At 43.9% G+C, this 24,516-nt stretch overlaps 1 protein-coding gene across 10 annotated transcripts in view; it reads right to left on the bottom strand.

Moving 5' to 3' along the window:
• LOC121271327 (dedicator of cytokinesis protein 7-like) overlaps positions 1-24,516 on the bottom strand; it is a 151,893-nt gene that overhangs the window by 93,754 nt on the left and 33,623 nt on the right. For all 10 annotated transcript variants that reach the window (XR_005941704.1, XM_041177261.1, XM_041177255.1 and 7 more), the window contains exons 2-10: positions 15,091-15,181; positions 11,584-11,759; positions 10,564-10,632; positions 7,471-7,600; positions 6,162-6,374; positions 2,614-2,699; positions 1,276-1,342; positions 419-568; positions 175-255 (exon numbers count right to left, since the gene is read on the bottom strand). Coding sequence is in view for 9 of the 10 variants with exons in the window: in XM_041177261.1 (XP_041033195.1) it covers positions 175-255; positions 419-568; positions 1,276-1,342; positions 2,614-2,699; positions 6,162-6,374; positions 7,471-7,600; positions 10,564-10,632; positions 11,584-11,759; positions 15,091-15,181 (1,063 nt within the window). In the remaining variant the exon portion in view is untranslated. The remainder of the gene's footprint in view (positions 1-174; positions 256-418; positions 569-1,275; positions 1,343-2,613; positions 2,700-6,161; positions 6,375-7,470; positions 7,601-10,563; positions 10,633-11,583; positions 11,760-15,090; positions 15,182-24,516) is intronic.

Here is a 24,516-nt window from a genome sequence, read left to right as displayed (position 1 = left end):
ATGAATCTTAAAGAATTCTAAAGATTCACAGCCCTCAGTGAAGAAATTTATCTTCATCTCAGTTTGAAATGGCTGAGATACCATTCATTTTTGCAGTGAACTTTCTAGCAACCGATAGATTATATTAAGAATTCTCTAGTGAATGATGATTAGACAGGCGTGTTTTCTGCTTACCTTGGTGGAATCAGACTCCTTCATAACCAGGTAGGGTTCAGCACATTCCCCAATGTCACCTTGCTGCAGAACCTTTTCAAGCTGCAATGGGAAGAAACGCAAAGTGAAAAATGTTCCAGATTAAATACACCAAAAAAGATCAGCAACCTCAAAGGGGATGAAAATATAAGGTAAATGGCAATGTAAAAATTTTAGCTCAAAAGAGAATTTTAAAAGATACACCACAGGGAAGCTACATCCTTACCTTAATTACCAGGAATATGTCAGCAGAAGGATATGTTATAGAGAATATGGTAGACCTGGCCAATGTCGATATAGCAACATGGGGAATATGAGGGCGGAGCAAGCCCTTCATTTGGTCCGAATTCAAATCAAAATAGAAGTTTTCAGAAATCTACAGCGAACAGCAGAAAAAATGTTAGTTTAATCAAAGGGGTTCGAGCAGCTTCATCCCAATCAGTAGGTAACCACAAGGAAGGACCACACGAGACAATAAGCAATTCCGACACAGAGACAGTAAACCGTTCTTCCATATGACAATGGACAATACAATGGATGGGCTACAATATCCTGAAACACCTGATCAAAGCTGGCACACATTTTGTATTGATAGTTACACCAGGTAACTCCTGTGGGAAGCTGACTTCAAACATCCTGATTACAAGTTAAATTCTCACTTTTGGGTAAATGTTGGCATCTGCCAGCATTGCCTGCTTTGTCAGTTGCTGGCTAGCCCAATTAAGTTAGGGCTCCCTACGTGGGAACAGCAGCAGCCTGTCTTTGAGAAGCAACAGACAACAACCCCAGAGCAAAGCTTCAAGACAGTTGAAGATAAAGCAGCGTTGGTGTTGATGGTTACAGAGAAGACTGTGCTCACATTAGGAAGCCATATAATGAATGATCATTTCCCAGCTGACGAGGGATCAGGGACATGGTAGAAACAATCACTGGGTGTAAAATCCAATAACAATGTTCATTTTCTCAGCAAATACTATTTTTTCATCACCTTAATGCAGAATTTGAACACCCACCTGCCACTGTCACACAGAATAAAATGCAAAAAAAATATAAGATGGAACACCTGTTAGAACAGTCATTTACCTTCTTCTTTTCTTTCACATCATAAAGGGCAAGAACCCCAAATATGGGCTCAATTTCAATTTCAAACCTTTGATGAAAGGGAAGAAAACAAATATATCACTCAGAGGCAGACTTTTTGCTGGTGCACTAAATGCACAGCCAGTCTCTTGGATTAACAGAAAAACAATATAACTTATTGTTTTACAAGAACTTTACAAGAACTTGAAGCACTTCTTACCCTGCACAAATCAATATTCCTTCACAAAGGATCAAACACACTCATATCTGCCTATGTTGCTAAATGTGTTAATAAATGAATGTAACGTTACTAAATGTGTTAATAATGAATTTAAGCAGGTACAGGATCTAGGGAATACACCATCCAAGACTGCATGAAACTGCTCTCTCCCATGCAAAAAAGGGTTTGGGCTGTCTCAATCCAGATTCTAGAAAGCAAAGTCTCAAAGTTCAGCGCCAAATCGTACTCAAAGGCCAGAGTAGCTTGGGAAGGCAAAAAACGCTATTGACCTCTTTTTCTGGGACTGAGTTTGAGATATGCTGTTGAACTTGGTGGAGACTAAATCTTCATGTAACCTACTCTACACCTTTCCTAAAGTGACTGATGCCAACATTGGTGGTAAATAATGTAAACCAACATATCCAAATACCGACATCCTTCAACTTGACAAGCACAACATTCATGAAGAGAAACTGATAGGTTACTTGCAAGTGAACTAGAGAACGAAGACACTTAGAGGAATGCTGAGTAACAGTAGGAATGCTCCTATAGTTAGAATGATTGACTCATTCAAAAGCAATTCAGTATGGGTGGAGGGTAGGAAATAATTGGTCAGGGCCCCAGCAGATTCATCAATTCTTGGTAATTAAGGGAAGGGTGGAGTTTCCCTGTGAAATATCCATCATGTGGGCGTTGGGCAAGGACAAGATTGGGTCCTGCCTTGATGAGCCCCCACCCCACAGTCAAACAACCTGCTTATTTTAGGTGCCCTGGGCTCATACCCAAATAGATGTTGAACCTTAGCAAGAGGTGACATCTTCAGATGAGCAAATATAGCCTATGTGGTTTACGCCATGTCGTTATTATTGGGAAGGTAAAAAAAAAGTAAAATTATTGGGGGCGCCAATACTGAATGCTGGGTGAAATATTACAAACAATACCCTGGTTTTCTCTTCAGACTTGTGCTACATTGTAGTATTTAACCCGCTTCCTGAGACATACCCAAGCCCACCTGCGATTTCACTATCCTCGGGTTAATACGTGCACACACCCGTTTTATGTTCAACATGGTGCGGGAGTGTGAGAAAATCACTTCTGTGCTGTAAAGGGCCTCTACTCACTTCAATGACAGGCATTTTACAAGAATTCGTTGTCCGAAATGTTCTTTGGGGACTTCAGGAATAGTGCATCGTTCAACCGCTTCATCCTGAGAGTGGAAAAATACAAATCAGCAATTGTGCACAGAAAATGCCAAATTACTTTTTAAAGTAACACAGATTAACATGCAAATGATGGCTGCATCCATTACCTGTTTGCTATCTGCAAACTCTATTTGTATACCAAGGCTAGCACTAACTACCAATAAAAACTTAATGTCTCCTGTTTTCCAGCAGGACTTGGTATAACTGTTGACAAGCTTTTACCATCAATGCTGAGATCGACAAGGAGAGAGGCAAGTTCTAGGCTCAGCATCTATGATGAGGACTATTCCTGAGCTGATGAGCAGTGCAGGTCAGAATGGACTGAGTATTCCTGATCAGTGAAATGCTGGCTGCATTTAGAAGTCATCAATTAGAAGTATTTCTCCATTACATCGGACTTTGTATTGTGCAGAATTATCATCCAATGTCAAAGGTCACATATGTAGATATAACAGTGCCTCTCAATCATTCTCTTCCAGAACAGGCAATGACATTCTACAGGCCTACAAAGCACTGTGGAGAAGAGACCACTCACACGAACCCGTGAGAAAACACTGCCTGATGCCAAGGGAAGATCAGCACCAATAGTAAGCATCGCTATATCACCTTCTGCATCTGTTTCTTAAGTGAAATCATGAATTTTCCTCATTGTGGCTTTTTCTTGATTTTGAAAGCATCAAGCAAGGGGGAAGTGACATGTCTCTTCTCAGTGATTGCGACCTCGGGGAAGAAGGTTAGTTTTCAGCTTTTGGAAACCTCACTTTTGGTGGCCATGAATGGAACGGGAATACCAAGCACAGCGGCATGGCTGCTCTGTGGCAACACCCTCATTGACGACAACATCTGAAAAGATAGTTAGGAGGCTCCCTTGGTACGTTTCAAGAGATTTTTAGCCAAAGGAGCAACACTGTCCCAGCCCCTTTCACTCCTGATCAGTGCCATCTGTTACTTCATCCACAAGGTGGTGCCAAAATTCCAAATAGTTATAAACTCTTCTAAAGTGGGATTGAGACTAACTAGACCCCATTCAATATTTTCATAAAGGTGGTATTGTATCATATGCATTTACAAAGCATCAGATGGCAGGAAGATAAAACTCAAAGGTGCACAAAGCAGTTTAAGTGGTATTTTTGATGGTTTCAGTTTCCTTTTTGATCTATGGTTTTAGCACTCCGTACCCTGCCACAGACCATATCCTGGGCTAGAAGCTCCTAACTTTACTGTTGGGGTGTGCAGGAGGCTGGCTTAGGGATATTTCCTGCCCTTCCGCCTCTGTCTTACTGAAGAAGCATTTCACCAGCGAGCTGCACTTCCCCAACACCTCGGCTGAGGTAAGGCATAGGTTTGAGGCCACGTGTTACTATGTCTCCCTGGCTATTTAAATGTGAATCGTGACAGAAATCTAAGCTCTTGCCTCATCCTTAGAAGAAGGACGGTACCTTCCAAGTGAAACTAGGGGAGAATAACTGACGAAAGCTAAATACTGTGGATGCTGGAAATCTGGAATAGAAACAAAATACTGGAAAAGCTCAGCAAGTCTGACAACGCCTGTGGAGAGAGAAAGAGTTAATGTTTTGAGTCTGTATGACTCTTCTTCAGAACCGGTGACAAGTAGAAACATGGTCGATTTCATATTGTTTATGAAGGGGTGGAGCAGGCGGTGCAAGATAGGTCAGGGATAGGTGGGAGCTAAGGAGAGATTGACAGAGATGTCATGGACACAAGACAGAGGGAGTATTAATGGTACTGTTAAAGACTAAAGAAAATGCTGATAGTGGCATAAAGTTAAGAACAGAATGTGTTAATTGCAGAATAAGAGTCAGCGCTCTGAGAAAGCACAACATTGAAACCTTGAAACCATTGACAGATGGCCCTGTGGCCGGGTCGTTGGTTGGGAAAGGATAAAAATAAATGAATAAATAAATAAAAAATAAATAAAAAATACAAATAGAAGTACATTTTTTAAAAATTAGATTAAAAAATGGGTTAAGATGGGGGACAGAGCTCATGGTCTGAAGTTGTTGAGCTCAATGTTAAGTCTGGAAGGCTGTTAAGTGCCTAATCGGAAGATGAGATGCTGTCGTCCAGTTTGCTTTGGGCTTCACTGGAACATTGCAGCAGGCCAAGGACCGAAATGTGGGCATGAGAGCAAGATGGTGAGTTGAAACATGTAGCAAAAGGAAGGTCTGGGTCATGCTTGCAGACTGAGCAAAGGTGTTCCGCAAAGCTGTAATCCAGTCTGCTTTCAGTCTCCTCAATGTAGAGGAGACCGCATCGGGAGCTGCAAATGCAGTGGACCAAATTGAAGGAGGTGCAAGTGAAGCGCTGCTTCAACTGAAAGGGGTGTTTGGGGCCTTGGACGGTGAGGAGGGAGGAGGCAAAGGGGCAGATGTTCCACCTTCTGCGACTGCATGGGAAGGTGCCATGGGAAGGGGCCATGAGAAGGGGATGAATAGTTGGGGGTGATGGAGGAGTGAAGAATAACAGCTGCTTTCTAAGGATCTTCAATACACAGACCACACAGACTAGGGAGACAGTGGAATGAGTGGAAAGGTTTTAAATAAAGGGTTTTAAACCTTCTCAAGGAGAACAAGGGATGGGCAATAAATGCTGGCCCAACTTGCGAAGCCCACATCCCGTGAACGAATAGAAAAAAATAGAGTAGCACCCTCTGGTCAATGCAATCCTATTAACGTAAATTAACAGGAAATTACCGACTTTCAAGTGGGACTTGATGGTAACTAAAACCTCTGATGACTCAGTGGGTAAAATGTACAGACCACTGTGAAACTGAGCCACGTCGGCCAGGGAGATCCCAAGAACAACCTGCACTTAAGCTGAGTTAGTTGATCTTAGTTAGGTGAACACTTCCGATGCTCTCTGTCCCCAGGTTCGGATGGGAGGGGAGTCCTGCTCCAATCACTATCATTGAAGTGGTATTGAATAGGTACATGGATGCCAGGTTAAGAACTGGACAGGGCTTCATTACAAAGACCCACACAGTGGAATACCAGCTGACCTTTGGTGTCTGAGCTACATGTGAAGGGTAGTCTCTAGTATGAGGTATGCGAAGGCTGCTAATGGCCACAGATCTGAAACCAGTGTGTCTTCAGGAAGAGTCAGTAAAATGAACCTGCAATTGCATAGAATCATAGAACAGCATCACACAGGAGGCTGCTATTCAGCCTGTCAAATCTGCACAGACTCCTTCCGAAAAGCAATCCAGTCCCACTCGGCCATGCTTTCCCCACATCCCTTCAATTTTTCTATCCTACAAATATTTATCTATTTTCCTCTGGTAAGCTACAAATGAATCTGGTTCCATCATGCTATCAGTATTTGTCGCAATCTGGTAGCAGAGCTCTAAAGGGATCAGCTGTGCGGAAACTATTCTCATTGCCTGCGATTGCAGCATTAAACAAGACCACCCCACCCACCCCAACCCAACTCCACAACCATTACTTTACCTCATCTGGTGGTGGGAAGAGTGCCAGCACTTCCCTGTGTCGGTTCTCTTTCCTCTGCTCCCCATTGCGTCTGTCCACTTCATCGATAGCCGTGCGCTCCAGGAGGCTGGGCAGCAGCAAGTCGGCAGTGGAGTTCTTCAGGTCAAAAATACTGGAAGCCCAGCTTCCACGTGGTGTGTCGTCCAGAGATACTGATCTTCGCTTCAACTCATCCTACCAGCAAAAGGGGACAAGTCATTTGCAGCTTTTATTTATCAAGTATTGCTCCTCGCTTCACCACCAAAGCCCCCCCACCAACAGTGTAAAGCACCACTGCCTAACCAAGGGAGCAGGTGAAAGAATTATAAAAAAAGGCTGGAGAACAGTATATGTAAAGAAAGGGAAATCATTTATGTTTCAGGCATCAGAACTGAGGGGCTATAAATTATAGAATCATATATTTCAGAATGCTATTAGGCCCACTGTGCCTGCACTGGGTCTCGTAACAGTTGTTCCACTAGCCCCACTCCCTTACCCTTTCCCCATAGCTATGCAAATTTTCAAATATTATCTATTTCATTTTTGAAAGCTAGGCCCGAAACATCAAAGCTGTTCCTTTCTGAGTGATGCTCGATTTCCACAGATTTTCACAGAATAAATGCCACTTCCAACTGTGCAATTTGCCATGATTTTAAACCCCAGTGTCTGCAGTTTTGTGTTTCCTTGAAACAGATGTGTAACCTGCTCCAGCACAACCACTCCTGCTTCAGCTGCTATAAGATGCATGACAGAAGTGTGAGAGACTCTCCTCACAGTGTTGTAAATGTAGGCCTTTGCTGATTCCCTGAATGATGCAGGTAGGAAAATTACATTTGGATGAACATACAAATTAGGAGCAGGAATAGGTCATTCAGCCTCTTGAGCCTGCTCTGCCATTTGATAAGATCATGGCTAATCTGACTGTGGTCTAAGCTCCGCTTTCCTATCTATCCCCTGTACCCTTTGACTCCCCTGTCAGTCAAGAACCTGTCTAACTCAGCCTTAAAAATATTCAATGACCCAGCCTCCACTGCTCTCTGGGGAAGAGAATTCCACAGACTCATGGCCCTCAGAGAAAAAAATCTCATCTGTCTTAAATGGAAGATCCCTTATTTTTAAAATTATCTCCTAGTTCTAGTCTCTTCCATAAGGGGAACCATGCTCTCAGCATCGAGCCTTTGTGATTTTTGTGGAACTTGCAATCAGATAGCAATCGCTGGTGTAAACTTCCACACTCAAAAATGCATCCAAGCACCGAACTAACATTTAAACATTCTTCCTTCCCAAATACCTGATCATCCTGGCTTCCTCGGTCATCAGCAACTTCATCAGACTCAAAGGTCTGCTTGGGCAGGCCCCGCTGCCTCTCACGCTGTTTCTCCAATGTGTTGGGGTTAAACGCAGTGCTCAGCTTTTGGTACCTTTTCCAAATAAAAATGAAATTCAAGGTTACGACAATGAGAGAAGGGAATAAAATCAAGGGCCTGAGTACAGTGAGTCAATGGCCTTTTCACATTCTTGACTTCTCTAAAGTAATAGGAAGTTAAAGAGGCAAGGACGGGGTTAAGACTGAGGAGAGTTGTGGTCATTTTTATGAGTCGACTGAGTGAAATTACACTGGAAATGCTGATCACCGCTTGAAAACCATTCTCAAAAATAAAGGTAAAAGAAAAACTGTCAATCACTGCTGTTGGTCTAAATATAAAAACTGCTATAGCGACAAAGCTAAGTACAGTGAGGCTCATACATCTCAAGCAGTGGATGTTGAGGTTTAAGATTCTTGACTTACTGGAAAAATAATATTGAAGAAGTAGTGCAAAATTTGAAATTAAAAATAAAAATCAATTCTAATTATTACTGGACTTTTCAGCCACTATAAAAGCTTCACTTACACTGCCTGCCCCTAAACTATAGAACCTGGGAGTGCACAAGGTGCTACAATGTGCCGATGTGACTCCCTCATAACCTGAACAAGCATTTTATTGAGATCAAAATGTTGTACTTTGATGGAAGGTGAAAACACAGGAGTATTCATTTTCAAATTAACACCTGTACATTCACAAATCAATGGTTCAGCCTTTTGATTTTACAGATACAAAATTGTGGTAGGAGGGCCTGGCACATACAGGGTTAATGTGGGGCTGAGTACAGTACCGTCCACATTATCACAAAACTACCATATTGTGTGGTTGATTTTATTGAATTAGAGTCAGACTGCAAGGCTGAAATTATCAAAAGAGTTAGCTGCAAAAAGAATGTTTGAAATGCTAATGAGTGAGCTAGGGTAAAAGCCTCAGTGGATAGGGTGTGAATGAAATTTACATTTTAAGATACGGGGAGAAGTATTTGGTTTTCAAAGAAACATGATCAAGTTTTACAACTGAGAGGATAAATAGGGCAAGGTTATTGCATTTATTTTTCCCAGAAGGAAAAGTCCACATTGACAACATGAAAGATTTTTATAGTATGAGAAAAGACATATGGAAACAATAGGATTTACAGATTAAAGAGGAAGAAATATATTTAAAGAAGGATGGAGGATTGTATCATGTGGGCCTTGTAAGATCTAAAAGATACACTGTGTGAAACAGGCTTGGGGAAACAGCCTGTAGCCCCTTTGCAGAATCTGCTGGTCCAGTAACCAAAGTTTTGTTAAAAAGCCTTTGGAATTCCACTGACCAGTAGGTGCTGTGGTAACCAAGCTGGATTGTTTCTCTACATTTAAAATCTAGTTTGGACTGTTTTTTTTTTATATTCATTCATGGGATGTGGGCATCACTTGCTGGGCCAGCATTTATTGCCCACCCCTAATTGCCCTTGAAAAGGTGGTGGCGAGCTGCCTTCTTGAACTGCTGCAGTCCACAGTGCTGTTAGGAAGGGAGTTCCAGAATTTTGACTCAGCGACAGTGAATATACAGCGATATATTTCCAAGTCAGGATGGTTAGTGACTTGGAGGGGAACTTTCAGGTGGTGGTGTTCCCATCTATCTGCTGCTCTTGTCCTTCTAGATGGTAGTGGTCATGGGTTTGGAAGGTGCTGTCGAAGGAACCGTGGTGAATTCCTGCAGTGCATCTTGTAGATGGTGCACACTGCTGCTAATGTGCGTCGGTGGTGGGGGGAGCGAATGTTTGTGGATGTGATGCCAATCAAGCAGGCTGCTTTGTTCTGGACGATGTCAAGCTACTTGTATGCTGTGGGAGCTGCACTCATCCAGTCAAGTGGGGAGCATTCCATTACACTCCTGACTTGTGCCTTGTAGATGGTGAACAGGCTTTGGGAGTCGGGAGGTGAGTTACTCGTCACACGATTCCTAGCCTCTGACCTGCTCTTGTAGCCAGAGTGCTTATACGGCTAGTCCAGTTCAGTTTCTGGTCAATGGTAACCCCCAGGATGTTGATAGTGGGGAATTCAGTGATAGTAATGCCATTGAACATCAAGGGGCAATGGCTCGATTCTCTCTTGTTAGAGATGGTGATTGCCTGGCATTTGTGTGGCTCGAATGTTACTTGCCACTTGTTAGCTCAAGCCTGGATATTGTCCAGGTTTTGCTGCATTTGGACGTGGACCACTTCAGTACTTGAGGTGTCACAAATGGTGAATATCGTGCAATAGTTAGCAGACATCCCCACTTCTGACCTTCTAATGGAAGGAAGGTCATTGATGAAGCAGCTGAAGATGGTTGGGCTGAGGACAACCATCTTGCCTTATGGGGTGTGTAGTTCGGAGTCAGGTTAAATTAGGAATTTTGAGATTTGTATAATAATCTTGTGCATGTGTTTTAATCCTTTTCTTTTGCTAATAAATGTTTTAACTTAGTTTTTTAAATCTCTAAAGGTGTCAGTGGACTGATTACTTCTGAATTCAATGCACAAACCTTCGTAATAAATACAAATTGCAAAATCATTTTGATAGCGTGGCCAAGTTTCCATTGTGGATCTAGTCAGCCTGACAAATACTACCTGCTGTATCGTAGCTCAGTCGTGCAAGAAGGCACATAACCCAGACCTAGGGTCAGTGTGGTGTTTAGCAGAGGTGTGTAACAACCTCGATGTGGAGATAGCTCCTTGTCTGTACCGTTTATATATGTATATAATTACAAGTAGTTAACAAAGTCTTGGTGTTAATCTACTGAAGACTACAAAGACTTCTTTTTAAAGAGACACCATTCTGTAGTCAACACCGTCCTAACAAAAGTTAGGATTGGACCCAAGTCTTGAAGTGTCAAAGCTTACTTATTCTCCAATCTCACTTCTGCTCTCTTCAATTTCCTCATAGAAGTTATTTGCCCATCTAGCTTCCTAAGTGCAGCACATTAGCAATAAACAAGCAGAGCAAACTCAATCAATTAACAAAAATACAAAAGGTAAATCACAAAAAACCCACTTTCTGTGAACAATGACCCAGTCTTCAGTGTAGATCTGCACTGCATCCCTCACACGAGGGTCCATTCCCCTGAAAAAGGGAAACAAAATTCATGTAAATGCAATAGCTACAGACAGTCCTTTTGCTCTGAATAAATACATAATCTTTTTCAGTATTTGTCAAAGACCAACCTGCCAAGACAATGCTCTAGTTGGAGCTTAAAGTTACCGGGCCTTCATTCATCAGATCTTTTAACAAAACAGCCTCCTAAAGCACTGGCTGCTCAACTGGAAGGTCAATGTTTGAATTCCAATCTTTGATATTTATGCACTAGCTCCTGTCTGAACTGTTGGGGTAGTCATCCCATTGAGTGGCCTCTTCCCATCCTGCAGGTAATGGGACTTGGTATCATACAAGTTGGTTTGCTTCAACAACTTACATTAATACAGTGCCATTAATATGGTTAAATATCCCAAGGCACATCACAGGAGCAATTATCAAACAAAATTCAGCACCGTGCCACAGAAGGACAGATGACTAAAACCTTGATCTAAAGTTAGGTTTGAAGGAGCAGAGAGCAAGGGAGAGAGGGATAGAAATAGAAAAGTAGAGAGGTTCAGGAAGGAGATTCCAGAGTTTGGGGCCTTGGCAGCTGAAGGCACAGCCACCCATGGAGATGTGCTTAAAATCAGGGATACGTCTTCCTGCCAGAATTGTAGAGGCACAGATATCTCGGTGTTTTAGGGCTGGAGAAGGTTATAGAGATAGGGAGTAGGATAGGTTGCTAGTGTTCTGGGCAGAAGAGAGATGACCCATGCCAGGGCCAAGAATAAATAAATTTATCACCAGCTGGCTGACCATACTTCCACTGGGCTCCTGCTGTTGGTTGATCAAGCGCCAAAGAGAGCAGATGTAGAAAATTCAGTGCCCCTGTGCCCCCAAACTGGCAAGGAGACATGAATTGGCTGAAGAGTGGAATTTTATGTTTGATTGCTGCTCCATGAACCAAGACTTCAACTCCAGATGTGTAGCTATACTCACACTTCCTCGGGAACCCCAGGCTCCACAGTTCGACATTCCCGTGGCTCGTATGCTACTTCAATATCGTCTGCAGGAAACTCGAGTAGTTCTCGGAGTGGGCCTGGTTCTGGGGCAGGAGGATGTGTAGTCAGGTACTCCTCAAAGTCCACGGGCTCCACCACTTCAGAAAGGGGTACCTGTGAGGAATGACAAACATAATGTCACTGGAATTTCAGCAAAGTGCAATATTAGTGTATGAATTTATCATATTGTGGCGTTACAGAGCCAAGGCAGGTAGATGGAGTTGATATAAATCAACCATGATCTAACTGAACAGTAGCGTAGGTGGTCTGAATGGCCAGAATGTATGACTGTGGGGTGAAGGGCTGCTAGTTATGGATCTGTGATGTAAACAACTTGATCAGTCCCAGCACTGGACTCAATATCCAACACACTGTGGCAGCAGTGTATGTAATCTACAGGATGCACTGCAGCAACTTACCTAGCTGATTACAGCAGAAGCTCCTTCTCGTGGCCTCCACCACAATTGGAAGTTAAACATCTTCCTGACGCAGGAAAACTGTTTTTTTTAAATGCAGTGAGTGGTTATGATCTGTAAGGCACTGCCTGAAAGGGTAGTGGAGGCAGATTCAATTGTAAATTTAAAAAGGGAATAGCATAACCACTTGAAGGGAAAACATTTGCAAGGTTACGGTGAAAAAGCTGGGAGTGGAACTAGCTAAATTATTCTTGCAGAGAACTGGCTTGACTGACTGAATGGCAGTCTCCTGTGTTGCAACCATTCTATGATTCTGCTCTATATCGCCATTACTTCATTATTGCTCAGTCAATTGGAATTCACTACCCAACACCATCATTGGTGAGGTCAGGAAGTGCAGAAATTGGCAATTCAACTGTCCAGTTACCTGTTTACTCAATATAAACATCTTTCGTTTTAAAATGATCATCTGAGGACTGATAGTTTTGCTAATAGCTATCATCGCTGGTGCCTGGCTTCGAATCCTGACCAACTGCTGAGATGAAAACTATCTTCTGATGGTAGGGACTCTGCATGGTATGATTTTGTGCGCTCACTTTTCCTTGTGCCTACATGCTCATAACTTGCCCTAATTAATGATTCAATGGCAGGTTCAGGAAATGGGAAAATTACACTCCATTCTTTTTCTAAGGTTGGGACAATGTACAGGAAGCTTTCTAATATCTAATTCGTGCTGTACCTGCCTGGGAGTGTTTTATGCTGACACTGGAGCCTGGATTTCCTGTACAGCATTAGTTTACCATTGGCAATACCTATTTACTTTATGTGCACAAAACTGTTCAGAACACCTAGGCTTATGAGTCTGAAGTGGAAAGTGTTCCTTGCCCCTGCCACTAGCTTACATCATCTTGATGAAAATAAAGTGTTAAATAGAAATGTTTTAAAATATTCGCCAAGACTTCTTCAATAGCACCTCCCGAACCCAATACTCCTATTGCCTTGGACAAGGGCAGCAGGCTTAAACGAACACCACCACCTGCAAGTTTCCCTACAAGTCACACACCATCTTATCATAGAAATATATTGCTGTTCTTCATTGGTGCTGGTCAAAATGCCTAATAACACTTTGGGAGTACCTTCACCACAGGACTGCAGCACATCAAGAAGGCTCATCACCACCTTCTCGTGAGCAATTAAGGATGGGCAATAAATGCTGGCCTTGCCAGTGTCACCCACATCCTATTTGTGGTTTGATGGCTTCCTTTGGAAACCACACTGCAAACCTATACATCAGTATCTGCTACCCACATCCGCTCAAGGCATACATGACCTGAACGCCACAATTTCACCTCTTGATTAAGACTCAGAGTGAGCAAATGAGAAAATTATGCAGCTTATCGCTCGCTCACTTCCTTCCTCCCTCACAGGCTCCATAAGAGAAATAAGCCCAGGCAGCAACGGACGCATTCCATCTACAGAAAGGGAAAAATCAAGGACCTCACAATGTTCTATAACCTCATGAACTGGTACTCAATCAGCTGGAGAGCTGAGTTGACAGCTAACTTCCACAGACACAGTTCAAGAACTACTAGACCAGAGCCTTCGACTTCAAAGGAGCTTTTCCAGTCTCAGCTTGACTGACTCCAGTATACAGATAAAAGAAAAATACTGTGGATGCTGGAGATCTAAAATAAAAACAGTGCTGGAAAAATTCAGGTGGTCTGACAGCATCTTTGGAGAGAGAAACAGAGTTAATATTTCAAGTCCAATATGACTCTTCAACAGTCATATTCTGTCTTCATTGTGCCCAGTATGCAGATTCCTCATTAGTTGGTACTTCTCAAAGTTCTGTGGAAAGGGATGCATCTGTTATTTACAAATACAGTGGGCTCCTGAATTCCTTCTGGTTGCATCTAGTCCCTCCCTCAGCTGGACAGTACTGGAATGCGATGCAGCAACAGTAAAATAGAAAATTGCACTGTGTGTGATGGGAGCAGTGGGAAAACAGGTCAGCCTAAGGCAGGTCAGTCACAGAACTATCAACGGAGTCAAGATTTTTTCTGTCCAACTTCAAGAAAACAAACACAAAAACAGCTACAATACACTCACTGTCTGGAATTTACTGTTTCCTGCCAATTTACACAAAGCGATTTCTGCAATCTCATGTCAGCACAGTAGCCCAGGGGCCCATAGAGTGATTCCTAGGCCATGATGGAATGTAACAAAACCTACATTCTTCCACAAAACAAACTGAGCAGTGAGGGCAATAATAATTCAGCAGGGACCTGGGGGAGGGGTTGGTGGGGAACAATGGGTTATACACTGACATCTCACCTCTGGGACCTGGAGTCAAATCTAATGCACTTGATGGGGCAAAAAGTCTTCTTCCTTATGCTGGAACTAAGGCTCTTATGGGTAAGAGAGTTCAGGCAGCCGTAATCCTAGTGGACACAGGCCTGCAGTCCAAAGCTGTCCCTCAGTCAGCACTAAACAGCAATCTCAGACAAGTTAGTTCTTGCATTACTGACTTGACTGAGGAAGGTTCAGTCAGACAGGAAGACATGGAGAGAAAAAGAAAACATCACAGGATGAGTGAAAGAATATAAATAATAAAAGTGAGCCATGTACAAAATCTGCTGGGCATTAAACTAAGTTTAAGCAGTGGTTTCAGTAAAAATGTAGTATTTAGACTAACCGATTGATGCAAATGTATTGATTCACACAAGTTAAAATCCTATGAGAAACTCTGCCTGTATACGCCTCTCGCCCCAGCACGTTATGCATATGCACAACGGACACACACCTCTGAAGGTGCAGCAAGGTTACGAGTTACTTTCTTATAAGGGAATGTTAACTCCAAGTTCTGTATGTGTAGTTGCTGCTACTCAAACAGGTAGCCCTGTGTTTATTGTTACATTTTTTCTACTAGCAAAGCTGACTCTAGTTTTTTTTCCCTTTCTCCCAAACAACAATCTGGCATAGTCTTGTGTCAGACTCACAAGGTTATGTCAGAACAGCCAGATACTCACCAACTGATGGGAGCCGCTGCGTTTCTTGGACAGCTGTGGGGAGCTGCTATATTGGCTGGACACTTGCTTTCTGACTTCAGCTGCCACGGTCCTGCAAAGAAAATGACAATTTGAATGAGGTTTCACAATGATGAGAATCTGGCAAATGTCCATATAATAAGGTCAGAACACAGCGAGCCAACACTGACTGAGTTTAGAGCTCTCAAGGATGATCATTAAAACTTCTGACATGAAGACACAGCAAATAGAGGAGCTCTTTGTGAAGACCTCGCCTTGCTCTGATCACAGCCATTTTCACTTAGCACCGCTTATAAACCTCTGCAGCAGCCCAGTCCTTAAGGACAGGTTAATGACTCACTTCCAAGCATCTTCCTCTCCACTGGATGTCATGGTGTACTTAGGAAATGTTGCAGTTAAAATACCTCTCTATCTTTCCCTTCCCAAGGCTCTGATTGAAACAACTTTGTATGGAGCATAAACCACAGGGCACCATTGCAGGAACTCCTCAGTGTATTGCCCTTGGCCCAACCATCTACAGCTGTATCATCAATGACCTTCCTTCCATCATAAGGTCAGAAGTGGGGATGTTCACTGATGATTGCACAATGTTCAACACCATTCACGGCTCTTCAGATACTGAAGCAGTCCATCTCCAAATGCAGGAAGACCCGGACAATATCCAGGCTTGGGCTGACAAGTGGCAAGTAATATTCGAACCGCACAAGTGCCAGAGAATGACCATTTCCAACAAGAGAGAATATAGCCATCGCCCCTTGACATTCAATGGCATTATCACTGATGGTGGCAGGACAGCTTGAGAGAGTGATTAATAAAGCATGCAGCATCCTAGGCCTTATTAATAGGGGCATGGTGTATAAAAGTAAGGATGTTATGTTATATATAGAACACTGATTGAGCCTCAATTTGAGAACTGCGCCCAATTCTGGGCACCACACTTTAGGAAGGACGGGTAGGCATTAGAGAGGGTGCAGAAAAGGTTCACGAGAATGGTTTCAGGGGTGATGAACTTCAGTTACTGATCTCTAATCTGGATAGATTGCAGAAGTTGGGACAGCTTTCCATGTTGAAAAGAAGGTTAAGAGGTCGTTTGATAGAGGTATTCAAAATCATAAGGAGCCTGGACAGGACAGAGAAAAAATGTTCCCACTGGCAGAAGGATTGAGAACCAGAGGACACAGATTTAAAGTGATTGGCAAAAGATATGGTGATATGAGGAAAAGATTTTTCACGCAGTGAGTGGTTAGGATCTGGAATGCACTGCATGACTGTGCTGTGGAGGCAGATTCAATCAAAGCTTTCAAGAGGAAATTGGATTGTTATCTGAAAAGGAAGAATGTCAGGGCTACAAGGAGAAGGTGGGGGAGTGGCACTAGATAAACTTCCTATGGAGAGCTAGCACAGATACAATAGGCTGAACCGCCCTCTCCTATGCTGTAACAAGTCTGTGATTCACTTGTACAAACATCAACATAACCCCTGCATATCAGAGGATTGGTTAAGGTCAGGCATAATAATTTACATTTATAATGACTAAAGAGAACCAAGAATGACCTTAGTCTGTTTAGTATAGATCTACATGTTGCCAAGTAATTGCTTCAAATAATTTATCATCTCAAATGGGACAAAAAAACGATCCAGGGGATGCCGCACCTGCAAATGGCGGATAAAATGTGCACTTGCAGGTTATTCATTAATTAACTTAAATGAAAATCTGGAGCAGCAACTAAATGAGAGCCATGTTTCAGCATCAAAACACAACTCAATGTCCACTTTGCCCAAATGCAACCTTGAGATTCGCACTTGGTGCTGTGTTTGCCCTCACCAACTTCCCAGGTGCCCTTTTGTAAGGAACCAGCTTCTGCACTCGATTCGCATATGCAATCCAGCACCTTTGTCACACTGCCATATTTTACTTTGTTTTCCCAATCTCTTTCCTTCTTGTGAAGTTGCTGAATCTTGCTGGATTGGTACCAGCAGCCCTCCAGCACCATGCCAAGGTAGTTATTTCTTCAGGTTTAAGCCTTGCCAATAGAGTACCAGCAGCTTGTGAGGTGTGGCACAGCTAAACTTTGATCCCATCTTCACAAAACATCAACCCACATGCTATCAGGTATCACTGACCAGGTTTCTTCCTACATCAGTATCTTACCAATATGAAAATACCCATGCATCTCAACATGTAGTGTAAGGCCATGCTGATAATGACTGCCCTGAGAACATACCAGCCAGTGTTTTGGCCACTTCCACTTTTCATGGAGGATGCAACTTGCCAACTCCACATCTGCAAAATAGCTCCTGTTTAAAGGGGCTGGGTTTGTATTAAAAGTACTGTCAAAAGCAGAAACAGGGCTATTTTCATTTTGACTAACAAGATTGACAACAACATGATGTACACTAAATAGGGATTCAGCAACAATTTCAAGTTCGAAGGGTGAAAATGTCTTCCCATCTCTCTGACACTCTGGCACATAACCCACATGGGACTGTTAAAATATACAATGTGCTTGTCATTTATTAGCAAGGGAAACCTAGGATAGCAGTCACATAGCATGATGACAATAGTGGTTTTAGCCATGAAAAGGTATCAGGAAGGAGCATGTAAGGCAAAGACTGCTCAACATATGTTAGCCCAGACAAAGGACACGACAAAAACTAGCCCAGACTAGCCCGAAGCAGGTGTGAACCCATCAATTACAGATAGATAGGTGTCAGTCACTAGACTACTAAGCAAAACGAGACAGCTGGTCTACAACACTTTGCATTTATTGCCATAGATTGTGACAGCAATTACAGATAACAAGGTAAAAGCAAAATGCTGCAGATGGTGGAAATCTGAAACAAAAACAAAAATTGCTGGAAAAACTCAGCAGGTCTGACAGCATCTGTGGAGAGAAAGATAGACTTAACGTTTCGAGTCCGTATGACTCATCTTCAGGATGGATAACAGATAACAAGGTATCTTATGTAAGCCTCTACCAGCTTATATTTCATCTCATTTCTCTATTTCCTTAGTTCTGGTGAAGAGTCATACGGACTCGAAACGTCAACTGTATCCCTCTTCGCAGATGCTGTCAGACCTGTTGAGTTTTTCCAGGTATTTTTGTTTTTGCACAGAATCACTGTTTCCCCGCCCTCAAATGTTGAGGGCAAGTCAAGGATTCAGCATATAAACAAACAGTCCAATTAGTTCAAAATCCACCAGTACAGCTTCCTCAAAGAAACAGTGAACAAAAACAACTTAACTTTTCTGCACCAGGAATCTCCATTAAATCAAACTGCCTCGTCTCACAGGAACCAGTTATAGTTTCACCATTTCCACTAAACTGCCCATCATGCAGCATGTTAATTTGAAGATCCTTGACCTCAAATCCCTCCATGGACTCAGCCCACTTCACTTCAGTGTTAAATCTTCATATGTTTGGGCCCATTCCTAGATGGCTGGCTGCTACACCTCTGGTCCTGAGCTGGCCTCATTGGTAAAGGAAGCACAGTGACATACACCTCAGTCAGTCTCAGATGTGCAACTGCGACAGATTGAAATGGTGCAATGTGTTCCTGCTAGGTTAGGAAGGTGGGTGGGGAGGGAGGAACTTATGCAGTGTTCCACCTCCTGATCACCATCCAGTACCTCGCTGAAAAATCAATGAACATTGGATATCGGACAAGGGGATTTTTTTGTGATACTCTCCGTAGCAGAACGGCTTGCTGTCACCCTGCCAAGACTCAACCTAGATGAATGGCAAGGTACTGAAGAGCAGAGGATCTCACTGAACGTTATCTCATTAACTTTACGCAAGCTGGGGTGAAAATAAGCAAAAGAAAGACACAGCTAACTGACTCAGATACAACACTGGCCCCATACTAAAAGTGATCCTTACCAGCCCAGGTACTGACAAATGTCTGTGTCAATCAGCTGAATATCAAACAACTAAACAAGTTACACTAGAGAAAATTGAAATTCTTCATTAGTGAGCCAGCAGGTGTGAACATTATATACAAAGGAGACTGGGGGTTGAGGGGCTCAAATCCAGTTCTACATGAAATAGCTGATAAGACTTTGAAAGGAGAACTAAACACTGAATAATAAATACTTTACTCTGTAAAACACACAATGAAGCTGGCTTGTTTTTATGATGGGTTCCAGTATTTGAATATCACTAGTTTTGAATAACGACTGAGTATTTATCAATTAAAACTGTTCCACTTCATTCTGCTTGTGTGCAATTACGCAAATTAGAGGTGCACCAAAAGATTTTAAAGGATCCCCTATAATAGTGCCTGGGGTTATTACAACTGTCATTTTACACTGCAGAGTCATTTGTAATTAGGTGCTGTATAATTGATGTTGCATTTTGAGCACTAACTAATGTGGACTCTGCTGCCAGGTTCAACGAGCCAGTTGCCATTTCAACAAAAACATGATTGTGTCCAAAACCCTCATCATAATTGGTCAGCTTTAAAAACCGTAATTGCAGAGGATTACCAGATCTGAGGGAGTCAACAGGACACAGCAACCATTTTTGAGAGGGTCTTTTCATTTTATAATTCTTTTAAGTTTTCTTCCTTTCTCTCCTCAAGGGGTTAATTCTTCTTCATTTCTCTCCAGGAGCACTAGCCATTCCCTCATACTACTCCCAAGTGTCATTCCTCATCTCAGCTTGGGTCCTTATTCTGTATCCCTCATACTGATATTGCAATGATTTTAAACACTTAACAGAGCTTAAAAATTTAACAAGCACTAGAGTCATTTTGAGTTTGACTTTTGTCCTTCTCCATCTTGCCCATTTCCTTTCAATAATTCTATAAGTGGCAATGTGGAATCTATCCTGACCTCTCAAATAATAACCACTGAAAAAATCTCCAACATGACATTGGGCTGACACATCCTAGGCTCCAAGCTTCATTTTTTTTATTTAAAATCTTAGAATAGACCATTAAAGTAAATAACTACTTTACTGCTCTGTGGTTATCCTTTGATAGTATCACGTTGCTCCCACAGAATGCAGCAGAAAATGCAAGCAAGTCAAACAGAAAACTATATGAAGAATGAATCCACATCATTAAACAGGAGTCCCCTGGAAATGGTGATGAAAATCCTAGGTTCTCATCTTTACACTGTACAGTCAAGGGGCAGGAAGAGGTGTCTCAATAGTGCAGCATCTTTAACATAACTTGGTGTAAAATACTACAATTCCCACATCTCATCAGCAGCCATGAGTTGCAATTATATCAAAGTTGTCACACACAAAGATCAAACAAGCCTGCATTTGTACAGTAGCTGTCACATAGAAACGTAGAAAATAGGAGCAGGAGTAGGTCATTTGGCCCCTCGAGCCTGCTCCACCATTCAATGTGATCATGGCTGATCCTCGATCTCAACGCCATAATCCCGCTTTCTCCCCATACCCCTTGACACCTTTAGAGTCTAGAAATCTATTCCCCTCTTAAGTATAATCAGTGACTTGGCCTCCACAGCCTCTGTGGTAGACAATTCTACAAGTTCACCACTGTCCGAGTGAAGAAGTTTCTCCTCATCCCAGTCCTAAATGGCCTACCCCGCATCCTGAGACTTTGAGCCCTTGTTCTAGGCCTCCCCCACCACCATCCCCCTAAGCCAGAGGAAACATCATCCCTGCATCCAGTCTGTCCAGCCCTGTCAGAGTTTTATAAGTTTCAATGAAATGCCCTCTCATTCTTCTAATCTCCAAAGAATACAGGCCTAGTCAGCGCAATCTCTCATCATACAACAATCCTGCTATCCTAGGAATCAGTCTGGTGAACCTTCGCTGCACTCCCTCTATGACAAGTATATCCATTAGATCAGGGGACCAAAACTGCACACAGTACTCCAGGTGTGGTCTCACCAAGGCCCTGTACAGTTGCAGTAAGACATCCTTGCTCCTGTACTCAAGTCCTCTCACAATAAAGGTCAACATACCATTTGCCTTCTTAACTGCTTGCTGCACTTGCAGGCTTGCTTTCAGTGATTGGTATACGAGGGTGCCCAGGTCCCTTTGTACATCAACATTTCCTAATCTATCACCATTTAAAGGATACTCTGTCATTCTGTTTTTCCTACCAAAGTGGATAACTTCACACTTATCCACGTTATACTGCATCTGCCATGTATTTGCCCACTCACTCAACTTGTCTAAATCACACTGAAGCCGCTTAACATCCTCCTCATCGCTCACATTCCAACCAAGTTTCATGACATCAGCAAACTTGGAAATATTACACTATTGTAATATAAGAAATGCAGCAGTAATTTAAGCACAGCAAGCTCCTACAAACAGCTGTGTAATAACAAGAACGTGATGATATAGTCTGTGTCCGCCCTCTCGTGCCCCCTTCCGCTATTGAGCTTATGGGCACAGTGAGACTGACAGGCTGACGTGGGGAGTGGGAAGGCACGGAGGGACGAACAGACAGGTGGGGCGGGGAGACGGGCGGAGGGGGGACGGGGAGACGGGCGGAGGGGGGGACGGGGAGACGGGCGGAGGGGGGGACGGGGAGACGGGCGGAGGGGGGGGGACGGGGAGACGGGCGGAGGGGGGGGACGGGGAGACGGGCGGAGGGGGGGACGGGGAGACGGGCGGAGGGGGGGACGGGGAGACGGGCGGGGGGGTGGACGGGGAGACGGGCGGGGGGGGGGCGGGGAGACGGGCGGGGGGGGGACGGGCGGAGGGGGGGACGGGGAGACGGGCGGAGGGGGGGACGGGGAGACGGGCGGAGGGGGGGACGGGGAGACGAGCGGAGGGGGGGACGGGGTGACGGGCGGAGGGGGTGACGGGCGGAGGGGGGACGGGTAGACTGGCAGAGGGGGGACGGGCGGAGGGGGGACGGGTAGACGGACAGAGGGGGGACGGGCGGAGGGGGGACGGGCGGAGGGGGGACGGGCGGAGGGGGGACGGGCGGAGGGGGGACGGGCGGAGGGGGGACGGGCGGAGGGGGGACGGGCGGAGGGGGGACGGGCGGAGGGGGGACGGGCGGAGGGGGGACGGGCGGAGGGGGGACGGGCGGAGGGGGGACGGGCGGAGGGGGGACGGGCGGAGGGGGGGACGGGCGGAGGGGGGACGGGCGGAGGGGGGACGGGCGGAGGGGGGACGGGCGGAGGGGGGACGGGCGGAGGGGGGACGGGCGGAGGGGGGACGGGCGGAGGGGGGACGGGGAGACGGGCTGAGGGGGCATGGTGGTGGGGTGGGAGATGGGCAGATGGGGGTGGGTATGGTGAGGGACAGGTGGTTTTCTGCGATCCTAACTCAAAAGTTTTAACCATGATGCACACAAGAAAGAGAGTGAGAGCAAGAGGAGGGAGAACAAAAGGAGGAAGTGTGTGAACCCTGCGAATGGGAGTCAACCAGACAGATGCGTGCCCATGTGGCCACTTGCTCCTGGCGCGTGCGCACACAGGCCACTCGTGAGGACACACACACTGCTCATTGCGGGCGCACACTCGCACACACAGGTACACACACACACATATACACCTCCCTCCACAAAAACCTAACCACACAATGACCCTCATTTTCTTATGAATTCTGCTGAGGCCGGCTTGGAGTATGCGTCAGTACGAGGCAAATGCAAGGTCAGTGTAGGGTAAAAGCAACTCCTTAGTTTGTCTCCAGTCCCCTCCCCTTATCACCAGGACTTGACCAGGACTAGTCCGTCTCTCTGCAACTCTGCTTCTTAACCAAAAAAGTTTTATTAGTTAGCTGGTTGGCACTTCTTAATTGTCATTTTTATTAATTACTCGTTTTTTTGAAATAATCAATTTATTGCTTTGGCATTGATTTAGTTGTTTATGTTTCCTTCATAACCTAACTTTTTTTGAAATTCACATTTAATGTTGCGCCAAACCAGGTCTCAGGCAGCTGCTGCTGGGTTTCATACTGAAAGGGAATGAAAGGTTTACAGGAAGTCTGATTGATTTTTGGACGGTTGGCAAAAGGATTTTTTTTGCTCCAAGGGAAATGGGAAGCATTGGAAATGCTCAGCACGTCTGCGCAGAGAGAAACAGAAGTCAGCGACTCTTCATCAGAACTAAAGAAGATCATGGAGCAGAAACGTTGACCGTTTCTCCTTCCACAGATACTGCCTGGCCTGCTGAGTAGTTCCAACATTTTCTGTTTATACTTCAGAACTCCAACATCTGCAATACTTTGCTCTCCTATTAGATGCTCCACGCTGGGAGCGTTTTTAAGTGTGTTTAGTTTCAATTTAACATGAGAAAGTATTTATCACTCAATGCAAAGTATAATTTTTCTGTTAACAAAGCCCACTTGGTGTGAATAGAAATAGCAAGTTATTGCAGGTGAATTGGCTGGTGCTAATTTACTGGAAGGTTTTGCCATTTTTAAACTTGCAAGTGAAAGCAGGTGTCATGTGCCAATATAATATGCCACTGTTAGTGCAAGATATTCTCATTTGTACATGGGATTGATGTTTGCAGTGCTCGTGTGGTTCAAGTCTTTGGATGTTGCTGTCTGGATATTGCATAGGGCCAAGTTCAAAGAAACAGAGCTGGTTGCATAATATGAATGAACATGTCTGTAATTGTCTGACAAAAGAGTGGTTGTAAAGTATATCATACTGAAACCTGAGCTTTCAATGGGATTTATAGATTGAGGCATAGAGTCCAAAAGTCAATACGTTTTGCTAAACCTACATAAAACAGTTCAACACCACTGTGACTTCTTGGTTCCCAATTTTGGGCACCTGAAGGATGTGAAGGGGAGGGTTAAAAGGTGGAGGGGGACGTGGGTGGGGAATAAGGGGCACAGAAACTGGACAGGCACCAGAGCTCATGATTTCTCTTCCTGGCCTTGGTGCCACCGGGTCTTTCATGTCCACCCCAGAGGACAGACTGGATTTCAGTACAAGGTCTCATCTGAAAGATGGCACCTCCAATACTGCAGCGCTCCCTCAGTGCTGCACTGTAATGTCAGGTGAGATTATGGGCTCAAGTCTCTTCAGGCATGAATCCAAAACCTTCTGACTGAGAAGGCAACTACTATCAATTGAACAAAGGCTGATCCTTTAGAGAGCACAGTGGTTCACGATACTCTCCTGTAATTTTCCTTTTATAAAAATAAACTTCCCAGTAAATTTCACAAAAGAATGGTGGAAAATAGAACGTAATAGTGATGCTACAATGTTATTTTTTTCATTAGAGACAGCTGTACCAACTCACTGCCTGTTTTAATTACAATTGGGTTTACCTTCTCTCCAAACAAATGGAAAGTGATTTTTCTCAGTAATGCAGATGCATTAATGGGCAAGCTGTCAAATTTGAGTTTTAAAAGCCTGCATCCCAACACTCACATTTATGGAGCCAACTTTTATTTACTGAAGGTTCAAGTATTCATAATTCCAGTGATGTGTCCAAAGACATCAAGTTTGGTA

This window comes from Carcharodon carcharias, chromosome 30 (genome assembly GCF_017639515.1).
Source record: "Carcharodon carcharias isolate sCarCar2 chromosome 30, sCarCar2.pri, whole genome shotgun sequence".
Lineage (NCBI taxonomy): Eukaryota > Metazoa > Chordata > Chondrichthyes > Lamniformes > Lamnidae > Carcharodon > Carcharodon carcharias.
The sequence above is the reverse complement of the archived record's forward strand: the minus strand, read 5'-3'. Positions and strand labels throughout refer to the sequence as shown.